General features: G+C 35.9%; 2 protein-coding genes across 2 annotated transcripts in view; one reads left to right on the top strand and one right to left on the bottom strand.

Moving 5' to 3' along the window:
* The window catches only part of LOC110375651 (non-structural maintenance of chromosomes element 1 homolog), a 33816-nt gene extending 14196 nt beyond the window's left edge, over window positions 1-19620 (bottom strand). Inside the window, exons 1-5 of the mRNA XM_064037882.1 lie at window positions 19394-19620; window positions 18784-19085; window positions 18226-18384; window positions 17388-17521; window positions 14882-15123 (exon numbers count right to left, since the gene is read on the bottom strand). Of these exons, the coding sequence (XP_063893952.1) occupies window positions 14913-15123; window positions 17388-17521; window positions 18226-18384; window positions 18784-19085; window positions 19394-19493 (906 nt within the window). The 5' untranslated portion in view covers window positions 19494-19620 and the 3' untranslated portion in view covers window positions 14882-14912. The remainder of the gene's footprint in view (window positions 1-14881; window positions 15124-17387; window positions 17522-18225; window positions 18385-18783; window positions 19086-19393) is intronic.
* LOC110375652 (uncharacterized) lies at window positions 65-14395 on the top strand. The gene is made up of 32 exons (XM_021333862.3): window positions 65-502; window positions 579-1632; window positions 1702-1942; window positions 2030-2147; window positions 2222-2476; window positions 2565-3151; window positions 3228-3382; window positions 3999-4184; window positions 4271-4394; window positions 4471-4624; window positions 4923-5146; window positions 5718-5931; window positions 6192-6388; window positions 6735-6899; window positions 7265-7471; window positions 7649-7853; window positions 7960-8146; window positions 8376-8553; window positions 8643-8864; window positions 8947-9114; window positions 9242-9340; window positions 9427-9510; window positions 9659-9762; window positions 9842-9891; window positions 9974-10172; window positions 10317-10529; window positions 10625-10766; window positions 10927-11071; window positions 12847-13025; window positions 13393-13614; window positions 13748-13831; window positions 14195-14395. The coding sequence occupies exons 1-32, from the start codon at window positions 499-501 to the stop codon at window positions 14354-14356; spliced, it is 6528 nt and encodes a 2175-aa protein (XP_021189537.2). The 5' UTR covers window positions 65-498; the 3' UTR covers window positions 14357-14395.
* Window positions 19621-20069: the final 449 nt, after the last annotated feature.

Below are 20069 nucleotides of genomic sequence, written 5' to 3'. Positions count from 1 at the left end.
ATATGAAATTAAAATAACGTCAAGTCCACAACAATTTTTATGTTCATGTATGTAGGTTGGAGTGCCGTGCGCACAGCTTTGCGTCTTGGATATCTACATGTCCGGCTTTCGGCCTACGATTTGTGCGGCGAGGAAAACATTGCGTCACCCAACCATCGTGTGACCATTTGCTACTACAAGCTTCCCATCTTTGATCTATACCAAACGATGACACGAAAATGCCTTGTTAGAATACGAAATGTTTGTGCTCCATATTTATTTATTGGAACGATTTTAAACTTCTACCCCATATCCTACATCCTTAGTAAATCATCGTCACATTTACTTTTACGAGGCAAAGCTTCGCCTACTGGTTATTAATTTTTTTATTGAAACCAACTAGACTATAAAGTTACTTTATTTTGACATGTTTTAAAATATTGCATTGCTAAATGGGTGCTCTGAAATAATCTTCATCGAAAACTTCCAGTTGCTTCAGCTTTATGTACTGGATCAAAAATGCGTGAGTTTTATACATAATATATCGTTCATTTTATATTAAGAACAAAAATCTCTAACCAAACGATCATTTCGATTAGCAAACACAGGCGACACAGGCGAACCTGGCCTGGACATTTACAGGTTTAGACGTAAAAGAGCCGATTACCAAAGCCAACAACATCCATCCAGGCTAGCTTCTGGAATAGCTCCAAATGTTCGACTAGAAATTGATGAAGAGAGGCGTCAGAAGACCTATGCAATATTACAAGAAACACGATCAGAATTTTCAAACAGCAGGCTGCGGACACTTCTACTAATTTATTCAAACACTGCTTGGAAAATATTCATACTTACGACATTGTTCATAGCATACATTCTAGACACTTGCATTTATACGTTCTACAGATCAAGCGCAAGACCGTTTTGGGGCATTATCGTTCTATTGTGTTTCAACTTCATATTTACATTCGATGTTTGTATCATCGTCGGCCTGAAGTTCTTTAAAAAGTGGCGAAAAACTCTTAACCTTGTCGAGCCAGACACATTTAAAGTAATTATAGATATTATAATAGCAGTACCATACGCAATTCTGTATTTAGTGGACGATTCGATAATACAGATTAAGATCCACGGAATAGTACCCTTAATGGCAATGATACGGGTCTACAGAATTATAGAATATTTTTACCAGCGATCTTCTCAAGCAGGCAGTAATCAATGGACTACGTTTTTGTCACAATATTTAATACTTTTCTTTCTATCTGTCCATACGTGGGCATGTGTATGGTATTTGTTTGCGAACAGAAGCTTTGACGTACATAAGATTCGTACATCGTGGTCGTTAGCAGCTGTTTACTTGCCCACTGAGGAAACGCTCGATTGGTATTATGTGTGTACATATTGGTCAGTCATGTTTCTCACTACGAACGCCCTCGGAGACTTGTACCCAGTGACCACTTCTGAAAGATTTGTCGCCATACTAGCAATATTAGTCGGTTTTCTCCTGACAACTATTGTCTTTGTCGGATCATTGACTTCACAATTTATTACTATAACGACGAGACGCTCAAAATACGTGAGGCAACTGAAGAAAATTAAAAATCATCTCAGGTTAATAAAAATGGATTCAGACACTACAAAGCGAATTATCAGGTATGTAACTTCTAGATATGAAATAAGTTAAATTTAACAAAATAATTATAATGCATTTAATTCAATAAGGTATTACGAGGATCTCTGGTATCAAAAGTCAGGAGTTTTTAAACCCAAACTTCTGAAACTCCTTCCCTATCCATTGCAAATGGAAATCTGTTACGATCTGAATGCTGTCCCACTGTATAGCTCGCTGATATTCAGGAAATTACCGGAAGCATTCCTTAGGAGGCTATCTTTAGACATGAGTCACCAGTTTTATCTACCGGGAGACGTTGTATATAGCCATAACCAGAACAAGACTATTATGGTAAGTCTGCATGTATATTATCTGTTTAAAATATTAATTAGATAGCTGCATCTCAAATGATCACAAGTTACTGCATTACTGTTGCAGGTATGTGTCACAAATGGAGTTTTAGAATTGTTATCAGATGAAGACGATGAAAGTCCTATGATTTCTTTTGCAAAGGGGACTTGTTTCGGCGAAATTTCATTAGTCTACAATATTCCGGGTAACTATAATTCTATCAAAATTTTGGATCAAAGAGCGGGGCGCTATCACTGACATCGTTTTGTTTTCCTACAGCACGTTGCACAGTCAAAGCAGCTACATACGTAGAATGTCAAGTCCTAGAAAAGACCAAATTCATACGACTAATGATTACCTACCCAGACCTCGTAGATTCGATACGCACTGAAATTGAGGAACGAATTAACAGAAGTCAACGAAGAAAATTAAATCAAGGACAGAAAAACGAGTTCTCATTGAATATCTACGCTTCCAAGGATCGAAAGAAAAGTAGCATCAAATGTTTGAAGGATAAATTGAGATTCATTCAAGGTATTTTTCGATTCTAATATCTGTAGGTACTCATACTCTGAGCGCGTTAGAAGCTTAACAACTAATTCGACGTTTGACTACTCCTTAGGTGTAACGGATGTGGATACTTTGACAGAAGAAGATCAACTCGATGAAAGCTGCCTAGACCTATACATTTTGTCCGAGCATATTAAAAAGAAAGCTTCAATGTTCACATGCATCAAATCCTCGTTTCCTTGGATTTTAGAAGCTAATTGCCCGCTAGTCAAATATTGGGAACTATACATGCTCGCTATAGTATTCTACATATGCGCAATTTATCCTTATTTTATAGGATTTAAAAGAAGTTTTCCTGAAGGCATTTATTTCTATGCGCAAATAATTATAACTATTTCGTTGATAGTTAATATTTGTATAACAACAGTTACTGCAGTAAAGACTAAAAAGAAGTACATAAACGATTTCAAAAACATTGTCAGTTACAGAATGAATACTCTTGGCTTTTATCTTGATGTCGTAGCGATAATACCCTTCGAATACATAGTTACTATACATCAATCTGTGAAATATCACGATAACTACAGAGATCACTTATTTTTTTTATGCAAAGGTATAAAGCTTTGTTTAGTGTGGAGACTGTTAAGTTTCTTTGAAAAAATGGAGAGGAAACTTTTATTGAATTCACTCCTTGTCAAGGTTGGTTGGTGAAAATTAAGCTTTTATACTTTGATTTGCTACCTAATAATTTGATGTTTATTACATCAAATTACAGACAGTAAAGTATTGCGTATGCATATGTTTGCTTTGCTACTGGTCCGGCGTCATACTATACATGGAATCTTGTTTCGTTAACCGATGTTCAGAAAACTCGTGGTTTAGCAGAGCTTTAACATGGGACGACCAAAAAAGCGGAACTAGGGCCTCAAAGTAAGTCATACATGTTAGTCTATGTTTGATCACAAGTACATATTAATTTACTTTTAATCTAGTCTGTGTAGCCTAATCTACATGTAATAATGCTTAGTCACAGTGAAATCTTACTTTCACAACTTCACCTTAGATAGGTAGATTTATTTACATCAAGAATTGTACAAACTTCCCAAAATTTGCATTTGTTGCATGAAATACATAAGATACGTAATACATTATTTTGGATCGAGGATTTATGATTCATCAAGTTTCTATTAAAGTTTTCCGCTGAATGATTTATTCTTATGACTCATATTAAAGACACAAGTTATTATAAATTCAGATTGGCTTTCGTCACTGTGTACTTGAAGTTTCAGATTGAGTATACCGTTTAAATTTTCAAATTAACCGCAAAGTACATGTCGCATTATACTCACGTACACACTTTGCTGCATTAATAGTAATGCAGCATAGCGTGTATCCGAATAGTAAGAATATTACGTATAAATTGCAACTGATATATATATCAAAAAATCCCTTGATGCTTTCAATAACATTGGCACCTGTCTGAGTAGGTTTTATCTTCTAATCATTTTCATCACTTCCATTACTTAGCTAGAACCTTTGTTTCCAGAACTAAGTTTCCAGTTATAACGTCGGTATACTTTGCGACAACTATTCTGCTGTCTGTGGGATATGGCGACTACACTCCCGGAGACATCTACGACATGGCTATTGTGGCGTTCCTAAGCTTATATGGAGTTTTACTCACTGGATTTTGTGTGTCCGAATTCTCCGCTGTTGTCACACATTGGACAAGGTAACTAAAGGTCCCTTATAACGTATAGAATATTGACTAATCAGACTGATAAAATTAATGAATGTTCGCATATCTTGATTGCGCAGAACTAAGACAGCGTTTCTAGAAGTGATCATTACTATTGATAAATTTATGAAAGAAAACAATATGCATCCAGCAATCAAATCAAGGATAATGGCGTTTTACGAACTACAGTGGCAATACAATTCGGTAAAATGGGATAAAATAATGCTAATACAGCAGAAAGGACATGACTAATGAATAATTATTTGTTTCTTAATATCAGGGTGTAGAATTAACAGACGATAATTGGCTTGAGAAGACTGTGGTTCCATCGGAATTGAGGAAGAAAGTGTTACATCAAGCTAGATTTAAGGCACTCACGTCTATCAAATTCTTTCAAGTTAAAAACAAAGCTTACATTCATACATTAACAGAAGGTAAGACTTGCATATTTGTCAGTCAAGGGAACTCCAAAGATTGTCTTCTTTCAAACAACGTCTATTAAGACTCAGCGGAACAGTCTTTCAATCCCAAATTAGTTTGAAACAATCTTTAATTGACAGCAATCATCTTAACTACAAATGGCTAGGAAGGAACTGTTCAACACAGAGTTAAACAGTTTTGAAGTCAAGGCTAAAATCGTTCGGACTTTATCGGAGATTTAAACTGTTTCCAATTTAATAAAATATCATAAAGGTGAAGCTTAAACCTTAAAAATTGTTTCTTACATTGCAGCAGCGAGAGATATCATTTTACCGCCAGGAGAAGTTGTATTCTATGGGGGTACAATAACAAGGGAGTTGTACATAATTGAGAGCGGTTACTGTTTAGTGACGTCCAATGAGATGAGAGAGACTAAATCTGAACGCGTTATAGGCCCAGGCAACCATGTGGGGTTGCTGGTGCTTTTGTATGGCATCCCCACTCTCAGCAGCGTTGTAACATTGACTCATTGTAAGGTAAGCAGATCTGTGGGTCTCCGCGACCTTTTACAGGTGGGTTGTTTGTGGGTAGTCATCCTACGCTTGCTTTCTGACATTCGAAAACATTTTCGACCCTAATTAAGGTTATTGAATAAATATGATTTGATATACATATGACGCAAGAAAGATGAATATTAATAGAAAGATCAACATATATCGTATCCGAATGATTTTGTTACTTCTCAACGAAATCTATCCTGTAGCTCAGATTGTTGCGAACAATAAATCAAATGTAAGCTACAGAACATTTTTCGGTTCTGTTGCTAATGCTGCAGATTTTATTCAGAAGATTGAAACGTCTTTTTATTTTTCTGAATCACCTTTTACAACTAGCACGGAATTATAAATAGTGAACGACCATATCGAAATGGAAATGAAGGAAGTAGTAGTTGATTAATATCTATACCAAGTTGATCAAATAACGTATATAAATTGTCCTCCTACGCGACATACAACAAATGTTTTGTTGCTTTGACTTTTATTTAAGGTTATAATGTAAGTATATGGTATAAGGTTATAGAGTCAATAAATTCCTGTTATTTTTCAGCTTGTAAGTGTAAGCCACTACGCATACACGTCGGCGTTAAGTTTATTCCCAGACATGAAAGAACACGAAGGTCTCCTGAAGCCAGAAGAACTAAAAATCATTGAGGAGAAGGCTAAAACGCAGACCGTAGATTCATATTTACAGCATTACAATCGATTAGCAGAAAAAAAGCAAAAAGTAAAGATAACAAGTCTTCTACAAGAGTTTTTCAACAGTAAGTTTTTTCTAGACAATAAAGGTGAACTTAGTTTCGGAGTTTTATGTGTTGATCCATATTATAGTTGGCGACTCCAGAATGAAGAGTAAAGATAACAAGTCTTCTACAAGAGTTTCTCAACAGTAAGTTTTTCTAGACAATAAAGGTGAACCTATATTTCGGAGTACTTTGTGTCAATGGTCCACATTAGAGTATGAGGCTCCAGAACTTTTTATATTCCAGTCGAATTACATCTCGCATTTATTTACATCTTGCAGATTCCTTCATAGACCTTTCACTGGAGTACAGTAAAACAAAAGAGAATTACCGGAAATCTTTCAAACAATTTCATGTACTGAACAACGTTGCTTCGTATTTACTGATGCCAATTGCAATAAGACCAGATGGTATATTTTTGAAAACGTGGGCGATCCTTCGCGTAGCTACTGCATTTTTCCTGTGTCTAATCATACCCGTAAGATTCTATTATGATATCTTTATGACAGCAATATGGATTGATATTCATTTGAATTAGGATCTTCTAGTCTAGACGAATTTGTTATTTCTGATGCATTTTTATTTATTAACTTCGTGAAAATGGAGTTGTTCAAATACGGCAGCTTGTTTTGTCTTCAAATATATGTGTTTTATACTGAATTGTCTTGATTTCCGAAGATTATAAATTATAATATGGTCTATGTCCCTCAAAGCTGTTTCATATTAAATGGCTCCCGATTTCAATAGAGGGTTTTATTTTATGCTCTTCAGTTATCTATTTACCCATTTTCGCCCCTGATGCTCACTGTTTTAAAACTTTTAAGGTAGTTGTATGCATGGCGCCACAATTCGGATCATTTAATGTGACACTTGTGACTTTGGAAGCCATCTGCTATATTGACATGTATTTAATGCTACATGTTGCGTATTATGGTTCCAAAAACCAATTGATATACCATCCTTATATGACAGCAAAGCATTATCTTCAGGTAAATATTTAGTTTTAATAAAATGATTAGTATTAAACGATACCCAAGTATTATACGCCCACTTGAGAACGACTTCTTGATTTGACCAAACAAGTAACAGGAAAAGAAATAACGACTTAAACATGAAGAACAACAATAGATAAGTTCGTAAATGGAAACACTACATACTTAAGTTTCCTTTCCATTCGACCAAATACAATTTAGAAAGTTTGTCTATCTAAACAGTTCGTGGGCATCATGACATCATTCACATCACTCTTTTATTCTCCATATGTGAAGCGAGAGAGCTTTGCCTTCTGGCCATTTACTTTGTCTATTGCAATTTTCATTCATTAATATTAACTAATCGAAGTTAACAATTTCAGGGGCAGTTCGTAGTAGACTTTATTACATGTTTCCCATGGTACGCTGTATGGAAGCTCTTTGTACCCAAACACAAAGAAGACCATTCTGATGAAGATCACGAAATAAACCACCATATGTTCCATTGCGCCTTAAGAATGATTAACGTTTTGCAAGTGGTTAAACTTTATACTGCGTCTTGGGCCGAGTCAATAGGTGCTCTGAAAAGGGTAATTTTTCTACTGTATTATTTATTGGTATATTTCTAGTTTGGTGACGATGCGATTTTCTTACACCGATTTATAAGTTCACATTAAATACTCTTTTTATTCATAGACGTTCATTTCGTTTTATTATTTCATACAGTGAGCCATTTGCTCTTTATTTTCGAGTCTTCGTCTTTTCAGGCATACTTCATGAGCGTGGTTCATTTTCTCCTTCTTACATTATTCTTCTGGAACCTATACACTTCTCTGTTAATCGCATTATCCTGTAGATACGTAATAGCTGAAGACGCAGAAGATTTTGAATTGAAGATTTCAAAACTACCGAAGAAAATTCCTTACATGAAGACAATTTTTCACCCTGATGGCAATATGGTTTGTCTCGAAGGCGAGTATGAATAGTATACGATTTAGGTGTATTGCGACACAATGTAAGCAAAAATTTCTGTCAATGTTTGTCTCTAAGTTCTACCATGCATCATTTTTTCTTACAGGTTCTTGGGTAGACGGGATTGTAATTATTGATGGAAATCATATGGCACCAGCTAAAATATATCTTCTAGCTTACTATTGGACCGCAACCAGTTTCGGAGGAGCAGGCTTCGGCGATATCACACCTCAGAATATAGTTCACATGATCCTTTGCATTTGCGTCAATATACATGGCGTCTTATTTTTCGGGTGAGCGCACTGAATGCATTATGAATATCGTATTTTTAATTATATTTGGGAGGAAATACCCTTGATTGATTCTATTTAAATTTATGAATTCATCATCGGTTTTATTATCACGATCCCCTTCACGCAGTCCATTTAACTTCAAGTTTTACCCTGGGTTCCAACCTTTTTTGTTAGCTTGACAGAACGCTCAAAAGAAACAATATTAAATACAATTTTTGCTATCCATTAGATATGTGTACGCGAGAATTGCATCACTCAAGGCCATGGCGGATCAGGTCGTGACCAAGTTCCAAGAAAATCTGAAGCATTTAGAAATGTTTTTGACAAGAGAGAAGGTGCCATTTGCACTTAAAAAGACGGTAATAGAATATTGGAAGTACCAGTGGAAGAGAACAGGTGGATGGTCGGTACGTAAATAATTGCATATAAAAAAAGAACTACTTAACACATAAAAATAAATAAGGATCATTTACGATAATGTTTTCTTTCTCCAAAGCACCAATCGATACTCGGAAAACTACACGCAAATCTGAATGAAGATGCAGTCTTATACATGTACGAAAAAACGTTGAGAGAAATCCCGTTATTTGAAGACGTCGAGTATTCCTTCTTCAGAGCTTTCGCCAAGAAACTTAAAGAACTCTACTTCCAGAAAGGATATATGGTTATGAGATCGAACGAAGTTATAGATACTATGTACATTATTTATCGGGGAAAGGTAATTTTACAACTGGGATGATTTCCAATGTTAGAGACAGATTTGAATGAACATATAAATAATTGTTCAACTCCCCAAACAGGTTGATATAATATCCAATATAAATGAAGTGGAAGCTTGTATGGGCCCGGGAGGAATATTCGGGAACATAAGAGGAGCTTCCAAGTATTTAACCATGTCAAATGTCGTTGCTAGTAGGAACATTGATCTGCTTTGCATTCAAGGAAGGGATTTCTATACATTATTGAAGGTATCCAATCAGATTTACTGTTAGATGAAAACATCTAAACCTGATTGTGTTGTCACATTGAAAATCACCTGCAATGCTTTCTAAAGATAAAAACATTTCAATGGTTCCGATTTTTTATATTTTGCAGAGCTACCCATCTGTTTTGAGAAAAGTAAAGCAATCGGTTGAATCAGCACCAAAAGACTACGTGCTACCAACAGTAGTATCAGAGAGGACAAGTGAAGAAGTGAGGAAACTCTCATCATTTATCCTGATTCCTTTTAGTACTTATTGTACGGGTAGCACTTTCATAGAGTACGTTTGATGTTTTAGCAAATAACAAACGTCCCAGCATCGTACAAGTCTGGCGAAGAAGAGGAAGAAGACGTTGACATTGATACCAATGTTTTTTTGGAGGTACCGTTAGGTTTTCATTGTTCTTCGAGTTGGTAAACTAGAAACTCAGCTACTGCCTCACGCAGGCCGTGCATGTCAATATGATGTTATTGATGTTTTTGAAGAAACTTCTAAGATCATACTTATGGATCAATATTTAAACTTGCAGAGCCCAGACAAAAGCTTAGCAGAGTCGCACGGTTCTAAATCTATAACATCAGCAGGAAATGTTAATTATACTCCAGCAGCGTTTTTGCTATTAAAGCCACATAGGTAAAGTATTTTCATAGTTTTTGCTTGTAGGGTAAGAGTTGTTACTATTCAGATAAATCAATGGTGTTCTTTTTTACAGATGGTTCCGTAGTAGCATCGTTCCGGACAGCAAATTAGTCACTTTTATGGGTAATCACCGTACCCGTGAAACTTTTACATAATTATTTACTTTTTGTTGACCTGGATAGTAACCAACATTATTTATTTGCAGAATACCTCACACTCTTCCTGGCTTACGTAGATTTCATGTTGCTTGTATACCAAATGGCTTTTCTCTCAATACCATTTTTCTTCTATGTGTGCGTCATTTTCGACATATTGTTTCTGTTCAAAGTTTTTTTGGACGTGCACAGTGGTTACATGAATAGATACGGAGATTATGTTTTAAATCCACGCAAAGTCAGGAAAATGTAAGTCTTTGACTTTCTACTCAGTTTTTGTTTTTTAATTAAATATGTTTTCTGTATAACCACTGCCAGTTAATATACCTATGTATATTAAGGCGCAGACTCCGAAAGCAATACCACTTGACGTCCTTTATTTACATCTTACAGGTATTTCTCGAAAGTTTATCTTCGAAGGAGGGACTTTTTAGCAAATTTTCTTATTTGTTACTTCGTGTTTGCTCTGCCTCTGTCGTGGTCAATGAAAATGATAATGTTCTGTTATGCACGTTCGCCCCAACTCACAAGAATTTCATATTTATTTACGTATCGAACACACAGAAAAACGAGTATTGGTTCTGCGAATTTATTGTTTAAACTGACGTAAGTATCAGAATAAGTTAGCAATAAATATCCAAGATAATTAATTTATTGAAGTAGAAATTGAAAATATCGAATAAAAATACAAATATTTTCAGTACAATCGCTATATGGGCATCAATATTATCGCACGTAAATGCTTGTCTTTTCTTCAAATTATCGTGCCTAACACCGGTACATTGCACATCGGCTAATTGGATGTCCAAAGAAGCTCTTAATCTACGTGCCAAATATTCTGAGGTTAATATGACTTATTCCGTTATTTGTTCATAGCGTCCGTGGCTCTTCCATAAAATCAACAGATTTATTATCATGGAAGAGCTTGTGACTAACTAACAGCCGCTTAGGTCGGTTGATGCTTGTAAAAAAAAAAAAACAGTTTAAACTTTTTTCTGTCCAGGGCAATTTCTTCGCATTATACGTGGCAGCGTTATGGTATATGATCAACCTTCTTACAATAACGGGCACAGGAGATGTCTCGTCACAAAATAGTTTCGAAGTCATCGAAACTATTATTGTTATCATCGTTATCAAGTTTTGCACAGGTATGTGGTAAAGAGGAGTCAACATAAAAAAAGCAATCCAGGTTGATGGCATATTCTGCCGGGGCTGCGGGTTGTTCGAAAGAGATACCGACGATACGACAGTTTTTACTCAGTAAGAGTCTGACACTCCCTCACCGCTGCTAACCTACAGCGGGAGGGGTCATTTGATGATTTTTGACGTTGTTAAAAAAAAAGGTTGATGGCATATTACTTATTTAAACTTAGGCATTAAAATACCACCAATAGTTATATCACCAATAGTGCGCGGTACGCGGTCGAGTACGGACGTGTTTGCGCTGCACTGTATGAATTTTAAATTCGCGAATTGCGCGGCTATAGCCGCTGCCCGGTTTTCGCTATGAGTGCACAAACGCTCATAGCCAACGAAGTGTTGGCATTTATCAAGCATGCCATCGACTACATGGACGAGGTTAGCATCTTGCAGATCTGCAAGACTTCGTTCAAGGAAGATGAAATTAGCAGTGCCAAATTGCTGCTGTTCACGACGCTTGGCAAAGTTAGCCAGATGCCGTCTCGTCGTAGAGATGGCACAGAGAAGAGTCTCCAAGACATCGTCACGTTGTTGAAGGAGACCGACCCGGACGACGTGCCTGAATTCGTGGCGAAGGATCTCCACAAGCTTCCTCCCGTCACATTCGACCACGTAGACGTCACCAGGCTGCTGAAGGACATCACACTCCTGAAGCAAAGCCAGGCCGAGATGCAGCATCAGCTGGAGGTGTCCAACAACACCATCAGTGATCTACGGGCAGAATTAGTATCACTACGTAATGCAATTTCTGCAAGTAGGTCACCTATCGCCAGCGACAACAACAACGTGAACACGCGTCGCGGGGCGCAAAATGCCTCCATCTGCAATTTCGAGTCGGCGGGCTCGATTGCGTCACCTACTGCCGAGAATGCATGCGTTGCAACGTGTGCCGCCGCCGTCCCTGCCTCGACACCGGTAGAGACGATGACTAGCGTAGGTTCGACGACCCCCAAACGAGCCTACGCAGCAATTGTAGCCGCTAATAAGCCTGTTCAGACAAATAACTCGCAGGCTAAAATAGCGGGAAATACAAAAGGGGGTAAGAAGAGCCGATCGAAGCCAAACCAGGTTTTGAGACGGCAAGGTCCGAAGGAAGACACGTATGACAAGGATGGTTTTGTCAAGGTCGAGAGGAGGAAGAAGAAGAAACCTCCTTGTCGGAACCAGTGCGGTACAGGGCTGGCGGGGCCCAATATGCTGCTCCGTCCAGCTATTCCAACGACGCTGCTGTACGTGTCCAGGCTGCACCATTCCACGAAGGTAGAGGAGATCGTGGAATATCTGCGCGTTAAGACCAACTGGACCTTGAGGGTCGAGAGGTTGGAACCGCGTCACAACACGAATTTTAATTCGTTCGTGGTGCGTGTGCCGACACAAGGTCTCGAGAAGGTCCTCAAGGAAGATTTCTGGCCCAAAGGTGTTGTGTACCGCCGGTTTCGTGGCCGGCTACGTGACACCAGTCAGCGAAACACGACGCCGACACATCGTGTGTATTAGTTTTAAGAATATTTATTATGTATTTATAGTATGTTTAAGTTTTTATAGATGTATAGTATTGTATATATTAATATCGATAATTGTATGTATTAGTATCGATAATTGTAAGTATTGTTATGAATAATATGTGTGTATTTGTATTTTTATGGGCCCTAGTTGCCTGAAATAAAGGAATAAATAAAATAAATAAATAAAATAAAAATGCACTTATTTAAATATTTTCAAGGTCTCCTGATATCAGAAATGTCAGCGATGATCACAGCACATTCATCGTCTCGCATAGCATACGACTACAATATAAACGAATTGAGAGATGGACTCCGGGACATGGACTTGAGTTTACACCAAATGGGAAAAATGTGGGACTATGTACGCGAGCTATGGAATAGACAACAAGGAAAACAAGTAAAGTTATTTTTGCTTCAACTATCCTTAGGAAAATATAAAAATAGTGATCAAACTCTGCGGGAGGGCCAACTAACTATAGCTGAATATAAAATATATAATTTTGGCATTATAGTCATTTGTTCATCCTCAAACACACCCACTTGTCTTGTTGCCAAATTATCGAATAACGACAAAAGAACATAAATTATTATAATGTGTTCTGATTTACCTAATTCAAATGTATGACAAAAATTGTGTTTACAAAGTTGTATTTCACATAATCTATCACATATATATGTCGCCGAAACAAGGCTACTAAGAAGGGTTATTATCGTTCTCTCCTTTCATACTTATCAAAATTAACTCCATTATGAAAACCCTATAGATGCCTTCCTTGGTCTACAAACTACCATTCCGTCTACGTTGCCAAGTGATGCAAGCCGTCTACGGGTCCCACATTCGAGAATCCGTCATATTCAGCAAAACTGACGACGATTTCCGAAGGATGTTGGCCATGTGGATGAAACATTGTGTTTTCTTCCCCGGCAACTACATCGTGCAGAGCGGTGACTCAGACCAATGCATCTACTTTATACATAGAGGACAGGTAAGCAAGTGAGGTAATCTGAGCATCATGATATCACCGTCAATTTGTCACTCATATTTATCATTATTATGCAAGTTAATGCAACTAGATGGAAGATATTAATGTCTGCGGGTAATTACCATTTTAATTGCAGGTAGAAGTGCTTACAGTACATCCGAACTTGACGGAATCAATTTATGATGTTTTAGGACCAGAAGACAGCTTTGGGATTGCTCAGGTTAATTATTTTGATTTAATATTAATCTAGCCAGTTCCATTGTCCTCGTGGGGACGATTATGTTACGATTCCGATTATATGCGTTGAGGTAGGGGGTTTCATTCAACGATACTGCATGGCTCGTTGATACTTTGAAGATTCCTTTCTGAGTCAACACGTGTCATCGTATCATCTGCCTAGCCTTTTCCCAAATATGTTGGGGTCAGTTTCCAATCTAGCAGGATGCAGCTGAGAAATGGTGTTTCACATAGAGCGATTGCCTATCTAACCTCCACGACCCAGTTACCCAGGCAACCCGATACCTCTTTATGTGCTACGATTATAATGCAAAAAGTGAGTACATCTATTTATTATGAATTCCAGGGTTTGTTTGTGGGTTTGGTACATCACTTTTCGTTCCGAGCTCGCACTGTGGTCGACATAGTGTATTTAAAGTTGGACCAATGGAAGTATCTCCTTGATTATTATCCGAAATCCGCTAAAATTGTTCAGAAGAAGGTCGCGAATGTTTATTTAGCTATTTAATGGTTTCTTGGTATGTTTTAGTAATTAAAGTTGTTTAAGTTAGTTAGAATAATAAATTAAGTTTATGTTTTGAATCTGGCTTTTATTGGTAACCAGTAAATAACAAATGTTTGGTATAAAATCTAAGGCATTAAATACCTTCATTATAACTATGATTAACATTGTACCAAACTATTAAGCATTGCGCACCTATAAACATCTTTGGAATGTCAATAAGATAATCGCATTACGACAATTGAAACTTATAGTTAAAAAGCTTAGGATTAAATGGCCCTTATCTTTGCTATTATTAAAATAAAAATATAAAAGTTGTCCTGGCAGAAACATCTGCTAACTTCAAATCACTAGAACAACATTCAATAAATCTTATGTGAGTAACATATCCTGGAGTTGAAATTAATAGACATTTCCATCAAGACAAAAGCACTACAAAATTCTAAGTACTAATCAAAGAAAACAGAACTAATCAACTACTACAAATAAAAACAAAAAACAGCTAAGAAAACATAGACAAACAAATCTTACCAAATAGAAACTTATTGGTATGAAAACTTATTTATTGCTGTCGCTTTCTCTTCCTGGTAACCCGCTGTGAGATCTCCGGTATGACATCTTGGCTCATATCCATGGTTTCCGATGACTCTTGAACTTGTGAAGGCCCAGCTATGGACTGATTATCTTGAGTGTCATTTGTTCCCTCATCTTCAACACTGGAGTCTGCTGAATGGCGTGAATTATCTGATACTTGTGTCTGCGTTAGTCTGGAACTGGTTTGAAATTTTTGTTAATATATGCTCAAATATAATATGACATGATAGAAGATCATATTTGTTACACTATTTATGACTGAAGAACGGTTGAACCAATTTGGTTGAAAAATTGGTTGGGTGATAGTTTATAACCAGGACACAGACAATGGATACATTTCATCCCCTTCTGGAACAGGAAGTAGTTCCCACTGGATGAGATGGGCGGAACTTAGTTATACATGTTACAGCCAAACTAATAAATCTGGATATTATATTTGTCTAGTCAATTTGGGTATCATATATAATGACAAGTCATTATGTATAATATCTATTTGATCACTATGGCTGTAACATATTATTTAAATTTATTTTATGACAAAAAAAAAGTAAATTATAATCATGAATTAAATGGTATGGTTTTTATCAGAAAACTGTATAACCTTTAAATAATATTGATTTCTGACACTTACGCGAATATTAGACATTTAAATAAAACTACTTTTACGGATTTATCGCGGTTATATTATATTATTTAATCCCGACGTTTCGGATCCTTTACAGCATCCATGGTCACGGGCAGACTAAGGTGTTGGTCGTCTTGATATATTAGTTACAAACAGCTACCCTACATTTTGTTAATTATTATTGACAATCCGATTCACGCAAAACGAGCTAACTGTATCCTTAGGTCGAGCAGTACTGTATAACCTATACATATAAAAGAATACCCACCCAAAACAAAAATGTGAAAGACTGCCAAGTTCGATGAAATGGGAATACTTCGCCTATAAAAGAAGTGAGATCTGAATAAGTACCAAGTTCCATACACATACCTCAGTTAAAAATAGTTACTTTTTAATGATGTTACTTGGCAAGTTTTCACACACCTTGTTATAAACCTACTAAACGCAATGAATCAAGTATTTAATTTTCTATTAAAACTTGCCAAGTAACATCATTAAAAAGTAACTATTTTTAACTAAGGTATGTGTATGGAACTTGGTACTTATTCAGATCTCACTTCTTTTATAGGCGAAGTATTCCCATTTCATCGAACTTGGCAGTCTTTCACATTTTTGTTTTGGGTGGGATTTCATTTATTTTTGTAAGGTTGTTTATTTTATTGTTTTCTTATTATTAAGTTTTGAATATGCACTATGCTTCTTACAAAGAAATAAACTAGATTAACTAAATGGCCTAGATTTACCAACTGACTGACATGACTTGTTATCATATATTATGTTCGTGGATCAAAGTTACACATTCGTTATTTTCGAAAGTGACTCACACTTGGCCGTTTTCAGATTTTTACTTTACTTTGACTAAATAGAAACCTTTGTGACGAATTTCAGATCGGTACGACCATTCGAAGATATATTATATAAATATAGATAAATTTAGTTCGTTTTAGTTCCTTAGGGGTATAAATACCTTCATTATTTTGAAACCGACTCACACTTGGCCATTTTCAGATTTTTTCCTTTACCTTGACATAAAGACCTACCTCCATGCCAAATTTCAAGTCAATACGACCATTGGAAGTGGTCTAGGTTTTTGATGAGTGAGTCAGTCAGTCAGTCAGTGAGTGTATAGTAAAAATAGCGATTTTCTGAAGTCAATATCTCAAGAACTACAATAGGTATATTAATGAAATTTTGTATTTTAGATAAGTGAGGGGGTCTCAACAGATACTAGAAATTTGATATGCGTAAATAAAATAGATTTTGAGTTATAGGGGGGTCGAATTTGGCCCGAAATGGTTCGTGTAATATAACCCACGGCCGGTGTGTCGCTTTTTTTGCTCGAACTTTTCGGACACACTGCCGTGTGTCTAGATTTTTGGTTCTTACCTGTCCCTATGCTGTTAAAAAAGATAGAAACATCACAAATAAATAAAAAACAAATTCCATTCTATGAGTTATAGAGGATAGAGTATGTAGTCAAACAGTAATAGTATTGTTTGTTTGCATTTTTTCAATTTAGTATACTAAGTAGTACCAATTTACACATTTAGCAGGATTTAGTTTAGGGCTGATCCAGATTCTTTATAGTGTAATTCACATTCATCATCCTCCGAGACTTTTCCTAACTATGTTGGAGTAGGCAACCTGTATAACCGGATGCAACTGACTAAGTGTTTTATATGGAGCGAATGCCTATCTGACCTCCTCAACCTGGGCCACCTAACACCTAATTGGATTGACATTAACAACTATAATTGAAAAAAGTCCTCTATTTAATTATACTAGTAGTTTCAACCTAAAAAAAAAGGTTAAACTTACCCTTCATTATTGAGACGCTCCAATTGATCTTGATTGAAGTCAAATTTGCAGCAAGGCCACTTTTCCACTTTCTCCAAGTACCGGATCAGACATCTTGTGTGGACAGCCTTACTGCAAGCCGGGCAGTTGTAACCCTGAAGTAAGATAATATAAAAATGTTAAAAAGAGCAGATAATGAATTTTCTGTATAACGTTTCAGAGCAAACAACTTTCTGTCTACGTTTCTGCTTCACAATAAATAAAGTATTGAATAAATAATCTTGCAATATGTTAACATGCATTCAATTTTATTCATGCACATTATTATCAGGAACTTGAGTCATTTAAGTGGCTTTATTTATATTATTAAGTGCAGAACTGATAAAACAATTACAACATAACTGACTTAAGACTAACTGACTAGCTTAATGTAGATTCTTCTTCTTCATCATCTTAAATATGACTATAAAAGTAAAATATTCAACAATTAAGAAAAACCAGCTTTAATAATGCACTACAGACATTATACTGTTGGTAGTAAAATCTTGCAATTTCTGTTTCTTTTCACTGAACTGCTGAGAAAGATTGTTTCTATACATTTTACTAAAATTATCAATTAAATATTTATTTATTTATTTAATAGTTCATGTACACAGATACACACACAGAATACAGAAAAGAAGAAAGATAGAACACATAGTACATAGGCACAGCTTATTTCAAGAGAAATTTCTTCCAGCAGGCCCGTTATGGGAGAGTTAGAATAAGAAGAGATGCAGATAGTGTGTAAAAAAGAAAGAAGCTATAACTAAAAATAATTACTAAGATTAAATACTTCTTAAGGAACGTTATAACATACTCGGAACACAATATTTTTGCAGAGGCAGCACTCTTCAACAGCATCTGGCATGTTCTGACGAAAGTATCCTTCAAACTCATGGATAGCTCGCACTCCTAAAGCATAGTTGTTCTGTTCTTGATCCAAGTACCGCATTCTGCACCAAGTGTCCAGCAGTTTCTGAAATGTTTTAGTTTTTTATCATTTGTATGAAAGTATTTAATTATTTTGCTGCTTAACTGCACTTTCACCCTTGTCCAAGGAGACTTTCTTCCCGTTGACAAACAAAATATTCTAGCATAGTGTAGCTTTCTAACAGTGAATTTTTCAAGTCAGTTCAGTAGTTTCGAAGCAAGTTTAACAAACAAAAAAATTATTTCTCACAGTTGTATTAATATGTGTAGTTATACACATATTAAGCTCAATTGAGATGTTATAGACATTACTTGTATTATATATATGGATTTTAACCATGATATTGCAAACAGTAGTTGCAGAAAATATAAACAATATCATTTATGATTGACTTACCAGCATAGCCATTACTCTATTGGAAAAATAATTGATAAATATACTTACTTGTGCATCAGTTTTAGTAAAAGTAGATTTCATTCTACTAACTAAATTAATAGCATTTATTCCTGTAATCTGCCTTGATTCCGTAGTCATGATCTGTTCAATGAGGATCCTAAAATACTCAAGTTCAGTAGCAGAAAAGAAATTCTGTGACTTTGTAGCATCATCATAACCAAGGGACAAGAATATTACTACATCTTCATTAGTGTACTCATCCTTGGCTAGTTTAATTTCCTGTTGAAAAGGTCTGATTTGATCATTGATAGCTTTTACCACATCCTGCACTGGTGGACTGGCTTCATCACCTGGAAGTTATAAAAATTAATTAATGAATAGTAGGTAATTCAAAGCCCTCATAATCTAATTTCAAATGGTCTGGTTTAAGAAAAGTCAGAAGCTACGTGCACAGTTCCAAATTGGTTACATGGCGAAGAACTAGCACGAAACTCCATGGACACTCTTTGATAAGTTTGATACTTCATATCACTACTATAGGTAACTCATGTCAAATCCATGAAGATATACAACATCGCCGTGCTTAACCTAAGACGACCTACTGACCTAATGTTGTTTGCTATAATTCATTATTTTACTCGAAGATCATGTAACTTACCGTTAAAGTTATTCAAAACAGTTTCAGCGTCTGCAATTGATAGAACACCTTGGCTGGCAACAGTTTGCAGGAAAAACCTGTGCAATTTACCGTACGTCATAGTGAATGCTGCAAAGCTTATCAACGGTTAGTAATTAAGTAAGGAAAATGTATTTAGTTTCTAAATTCCCCAGAAGATCCAGAAACAGACCGCCAAAAACAAAACATTGAATGAATCATAGACAAATTGAAATTGACAACGACTTTTCGCGGCAATGTCAATGTCATTGTTAACATAGACAAAATAACTTTTTATTTCTTTAATTACTAGTCTTTTTGCTATAAACTAAACAATTCGATTTTTTACACAGAACAAGTTAAAGTTGGTCTGATTCCTAATGCGACTCCGATCGTGTCGTACTCTCGACTATGACTGAACGCTGGTGCACAATAGTTATTTACTAAGTTCTGTGCACACGGCTGACCCACTTCGATAACAGCCGCATAGGTAATTATCGTACTAACCTTAGAATCAAATACCTACTTATATAAATAATATTTATATAATTTGTAAATAACCAAAAGAAAATAGGCTAAATAAGTAGAATTATGAACGTAGATGATACTAACTGCCTTATCTTTAATAAGCTTTTTATTATAAGGTTTTTAAATAATTTTAAAAGTATAAGGGTAATAT

Source organism: Helicoverpa armigera, chromosome 14 (genome assembly GCF_030705265.1).
Source record: "Helicoverpa armigera isolate CAAS_96S chromosome 14, ASM3070526v1, whole genome shotgun sequence".
Classification (NCBI taxonomy): domain Eukaryota; kingdom Metazoa; phylum Arthropoda; class Insecta; order Lepidoptera; family Noctuidae; genus Helicoverpa; species Helicoverpa armigera.
This window is presented reverse-complemented; position numbering and strand designations above follow the sequence as displayed.